Below are 6,000 nucleotides of genomic sequence, written 5' to 3'. Positions count from 1 at the left end.
TTTCTTTTATATTTCCAATGCCTTAAAGTGGAAAAAAGAAAGAAAGATGCCATATTAAGTAAAGAGAATATGCCATCCATAATCCATTCATCCAATCCAATGAGTCAAAGCAGCCAGCGAAGCGAAGCCGAGTCACGTCAAGCCGAGCTGTATTGCAGGTAAGCCGAGCCCGCTTTGATGACCCTTTCTTTCACCTTCCCAACCCGAACGTGTACGTGTGCGTGCACCCTCTCTCTCTCTTCTTTCTTTATATATAAAAATTTTCACCACCACTTCCTTTACATCTTTCTTCAACCCCAATCACTCTTCTCATATTCATTCCAATGTCAAATCCTCAAACAAACAATAACCGCCGCCAGCCCAGCCGCCTGCAGCGGCGAGCCCCCTCCTCCCTGCAAATAAACCGCGCCGTCGAGTGGAACGTCGCCATCCCCCTCCTCTCGCCGTTGGCATCATCTCCGACGCCGATCGAGCTAAAACCGCCGCAAGAGCCGCCGCAGAGGGAGCCGGAGAAGGTCACCTTGTCGTTCAAGAAGTGGCAGCATCCTGCGGCTCCCTTCTGTTACGAGCCCGCTCCAATGGTGCCGCCCTTTGTTCCTGTGTAGATGAACGAACGAGAGAGTTTTAGGATGCTATCTAATGGTTCATATTTAGAGAGAATGAAGAAGAAGATATAACGCTGTATTTTTAATTAATTAATTAATATTGTTCCTTTCTTCTTTTTGTTGGGGAGAGGCTTTGCCTTATTTTGCACACGGGGGTATTTATCAATACCTGTGATTGTGAATATACACCCCCTCTGTGTTTCTTTCTCTTTTTTTAGCTTTTCCCCCGTTTTTTTTTATGCCTTTTTATTATGGGGCTTAAATTAAACTACTTCATTGGAACGTCTCTCTTTTCTTCTTCTTCTTAATTTACAGTTTTTGCACAAATTGTTTCTTTTGATTGGATTGTGTACAAAACTACAAATAAGTCCAACAAGGAAAAGTAATAAAAGAAATTTTTTAACATATTCTTAACGTAATTTTAGTAATTTTTTAATAGATTAATCTTGTATGGATTTCTGTGTGTGTGAGTGCGAGGGGCTCAAGGTTCCAAGTTCCAACACAGGGAATCACTCGTGTGCTGGTTGCGACTTGCGATACTCTGTCTTCTGACACCATTTTTTTTTGGCATGGTTCGTAATTAATTGTGTGTGTAAAGTTTATGTTTTAATTTAGTGGGACGAACTATATGTTTTTTGGCGCAATTTCGACCCTGGGGCGTGTGCTTTGGTTGGATGCCCCAAACCCGAAGTGTGCAACAATTTAAAACACAGCTTTGGACACTCAACAATTTTTGTTCAAGGATCTTTGCCAAGTTCCAAGTTTATCTAGTGTTTGTAAAAATTTAAATAATTTCTCTCTTTTCATTCTTGATTTGAAGTTAAGGCCAACATAATGTAGAGAAGAATAGAAGCAAAACAGTTTTGGCAGGATTTGAAATCAGAAATCTACATCAATCAAATCCCAAAAGAAAATAGCTTGAAGCTTATAGAGAGCACTTGAAAATGTTTTTGGTTAACTGCACTTCGAATTATGTGCAAATATATATATATATATATACTGGTAGCCACTATCTCTAATGTGATATTTGAGTCTTTGTCAATAATTGTTTGTGCAGAGATAGAAAATGACCTTTCACAACAATAGACGTAACTAGATTTGCCAGATGCTCTAGCAATGCCAAGAGAGGGCCACTTTTGGTCCATAACAACTCAGCAGCCAGGCATAGGGACACTTAATGTCATATTCACTGTGCAAACAGCACATGTGGTGTGTGTTCGGAACAACTATCCAACCCACATGTGAAGAGGATCGGTGGACACAAAACATGATCATTCTTGCTTCTATCATCACAACTGACCATGATCTTACAGATTGACCTTTTTATTTATTTATCATATGAATTGTCCAATGTTTTTTCATAGACATTATAAATAAATAGGACCATACTAAAGTTAATGACTGTTTTAAAAAAATTGGAAAGATATTTTTTTTTATGACAATGAGAAGACACCACACACGTGAGATGATTCATTCTAATAGTGCAATAGACTACACAACAACAATCTGTGAGAAGAAATATAATGTTCCCAAAACAATATTTATTCATAAAATTCTGCACGACTATATATATGCATCTGATTTAGGATGGTTCAATTCATTTTTTCTTACTAGGTTTTGAGGGGGGAAACTTCGGCAAATGCACTAAGTTGCGCCAAGTAATAAAGAATGCGTGACTATCATGTCTCCAAGGATCACATTTCAATCATCCACTCAAGAAGAGGCTCATACACGATGATTTAGTCATGTCTTATTTTTTCATCAACTTTTCACGTGCCACATGAATTGCTTCTTGTACCTACTTGAATATGCTAGATTGCGTCTCTAATATTTATCCCATTTATTATGTCCACCCACATAATGATCTCGTGTGCCTAAACCATCATAAACCATTCAAATGGCATTTAGCCCTCAATGCGTCCACAATCATGGGTAAAGATGAAATTAAGAATCACTACAACTTTAATAAGAAACTTTACACAAATTCTCAAATACTAAGGCAACTAAGACAATATTACAAAACTCCACATAATTACTTAAAATGTACTTCTAACACAAATACTTGTTAATGTTAAACAAGTATATTCAACTTAGTCTTTTAAATAACACTAGATCTCTCATCATGTATTAAAGTTGAATATGTTTAAATTATTGAAAAATCATTTTAAAAGTTGAAAGACTAATATGAACCTAATTAGCGTCATTTTGCATCACATCAGTTCCATTTGTTCAAATTACAACAATAAACGTCACACTTTCATGCCGTTAAAAATTATTTTAAACTTTTTAAATAGGATAAATGATTAAAGTTTATTTTTTAAAAGGTGAAACATCAAACTGAACAAAATAAACAAGATAAAGAGAAAAAAAAATGACATTTAACCTTTATCTGATTCTATTTTTTATTGTGTTTTATTGTTTATGCTTTTATATATAATGTTTAATAAATCCATAATATAGGCATCAAATTCAACTTTGTATTTTTGTAAGAATTCATTTTACTCACATCTTGAGAATTGGGAAGTACTAATTTCTATTGTTCTGCACCGAATTAAGGTTGTGTTCGGTTTGACAGAGAGAATTAAAAGACGGATGATGGAATGCAGTGGTTGAGTTTGATATAAAAGACTAAAAGAGTAAAGTTACAAGGTGAGCTCATAGCTTAAAATTTTCATCTTTCCCTTTGTAATAAAATCAATTTGTTTAGGAAAAAAATCGATTTTTTATATAAAAATATTATTTCTCTTTTTTTAAAACCAAACAATAAAACATCATTTTATATATACTATATTTCTCATTTTTTAAGTTATTTCTCTTCTATTTTTATGGATCCTATTTCTGTTGTCTAAACCAAACACATCCCTAGCTAGGATCCCATGACAACAAAAGAAATAGGAGCATTGAGGAGGAAAATGTGGAAGCCATGGATTATAAGCAAATTGTTTCCGTTCAGTGAAAGACAAAGGACTTGGCGCCGACATAAGGCACGGGCATGCGGAAAATAATCCCATTTGATTTGAGTGACCAACGCCAAACTCAAAGATGCAAAAAGGAAACGGAAGAAGCAAGGCAATGGGAAAAAGTTATACGGCAAATATAGAAATGTTGGTTGCTGATACGCAAAGCGATATTCTATTCCATGTCTTTCTTTTTCCTTTTGTCCTTTTATACATGTTTGTGTTGCATCCAAAAAAGAGTGGTTTCCAATTTTTTGTCCATCTATCGCTTCATGTATTATCCTAATTTCGTCATGTAATTAACTTCGGTTTGTAGTATTGAACATATAGAACTTCAACCTTTTCATCAAACTATTAGCAGTGTCTAGTTATGCTTTTAGTTGTACATTAAGCGTGTTTAGATAGAAGGTATAACTTGTAACTTCTACAAACTTTTTCAAGAGTTTCAAACATGTATCCAAAGACACGCTAATATAAAATATTCATTAAACTCCAAAGAAGGACAAGAGTACAATTTATCCAGACTGTAACTTAGACTAAATAACATTAACTCACTCCTCATACGAAAATAGTGTACGTGTGTAACATGATTCATTTCATGAAGATCTTCATCACCCAAAAAAGAAAATCTTGAAGATCTAAATTTTCTAATAGTGTAATTAGATTTAGAGAGAATTAGTAAGATGACAAATATGTTAAAGTTTATTTATTTTTAAGCCTCTTATATATACTTTTATATCGAGCAATGATATTTGAATACTCTTTTTTGTATCATTCGTCCATCATTGAACCAATCCATGACTAATGAACACTAGTGTCACTCTTTGACTAATATCAGCCTCACCTAATAGGCTTAATAATATCTTATTTAAACATACTTTATCTAATCATATCTTATCTAATTTGATCATATCTTAGTCTGAAGTTCAGAAAAATCAGATATAATTAAACCTTATCATATATAATATGCTAAACAACCACTACATAATAAACGTCAAATGTAGAGAAACGCACAAATAAAACACATTCATGTTATGGGTAGACAACATCAAAACTTATATGAGAATATTATTATTTTAAATATCTCTTCAATATTTATCACTTCTGTATGCATTTCTTCTTATCATATCATATTATTTATGATATTTATATTTTTTTTCTCTCTCACACCAGAAGTTAAATAGTATTTGGGATGTTCAGGTATATTATTTTTCCTTTTGCATCCATATCCATCCCAAATTCGATTACACAAACAATAGTCGATCAATTCCAATTAAAATCATGCATTTGGTTTACTTTGGTAAGCAAGTACATATTCTGGGAGGGTTAAATTTTCTTCTTCTGTGGATTCGATCCAAATATTATCCAATGTTGATTATGCTTTTCGGAAGAGGAAAAAAAACTTCTAAACATGAAAGAATATGGAGTGTAAGCTAGAAACACTAGCTAGAAAAAAGGCTTTATAAACAATAATTTCCTTTTGGATGTTACTTTATGTTGTTGATTCCATGGCATACGTTACTTTCATGGCAAACAAGGGATCCATATGTCTACGCTATTCAGAGGGAAAAAAAGGAGTTGGTTTGTGCGGGTGGATGGAACACCTTCAAGCTGGAGATACATAAGAGTTGGGGCCAGATAACAAATTACAATACCATATACTACCAAGGACATTAGAATCCAAATTTAGAAAAATCAACAATCTGTGGGTCAAATATTCGGTGTTGGAAAGTTAAAAGAATATCTATTCTATATACTATATCTTTAATAAAATTAATTGTTATCACATTTAGACTAATAATTAGCCAATCAATTTGGCATTCGAAAAGTTTGTTCAGGTAGGTTCCTTCTGTCACAGTGGATGTGACTGCGTCCTTGCAAACTTTTAACACATGATCTTATAGTGGTAATTAAGTAGGCAGATATGAGAGTTATCTAGCCAACTAAATGCCTACGTAACCATAGTTAGATGAAGCGTATTAAGTTATAGTAGGAAATAACAGGATAACTGTGGTTAATGATATGGCTAGATTTAACTGCGAAATTAACAGTGTTAATGAAAATGCATGTTTAGAAACATGTTTTTTAAGCTATAAATCGAGTCAAAGTATTTCCAAACACAGAAGCCACAACTGGTAGCTTATGCGAAGACATGGAAAACTATGTTCAAATGTGATTCTGAAATTGAAACCAAACATACTAGGAGAGTAGGAATGGGATGCACTGCCATTTTTTAGATAAAAATGGGGTTGGGCGTCTTTTCACAAACTTAAAGGGAGATTAATACCATTTAGTCATATATTAATAATTAAATGCTTTATTCATTTATTTTTATTAGGGTAAAATATGTTTAGATCCATGTAAAATTTAAAAAAATATTAATTTCATTCTCATAAAAAATTTTATATTTATTTAATTTATGTAAAATAATTTTTTTT

At 33.2% G+C, this 6,000-nt stretch overlaps 1 protein-coding gene across 1 annotated transcript; it reads left to right on the top strand.

The window, feature by feature from the left end:
* The first annotated feature begins 270 nt into the window (after positions 1 to 270).
* On the top strand, positions 271 to 891 carry LOC114402353 (uncharacterized protein At4g14450, chloroplastic-like). The gene has a single exon (XM_028364887.1). The coding sequence runs from the start codon at positions 324 to 326 to the stop codon at positions 603 to 605; it is 282 nt and encodes a 93-aa protein (XP_028220688.1). The 5' UTR covers positions 271 to 323; the 3' UTR covers positions 606 to 891.
* The last annotated feature ends 5,109 nt before the right edge of the window (positions 892 to 6,000 follow it).

This window comes from Glycine soja, chromosome 20, assembly GCF_004193775.1.
Source record: "Glycine soja cultivar W05 chromosome 20, ASM419377v2, whole genome shotgun sequence".
Taxonomy (NCBI): Eukaryota; Viridiplantae; Streptophyta; class Magnoliopsida; order Fabales; family Fabaceae; genus Glycine; species Glycine soja.
The sequence above is the reverse complement of the archived record's forward strand: the minus strand, read 5'-3'. Positions and strand labels throughout refer to the sequence as shown.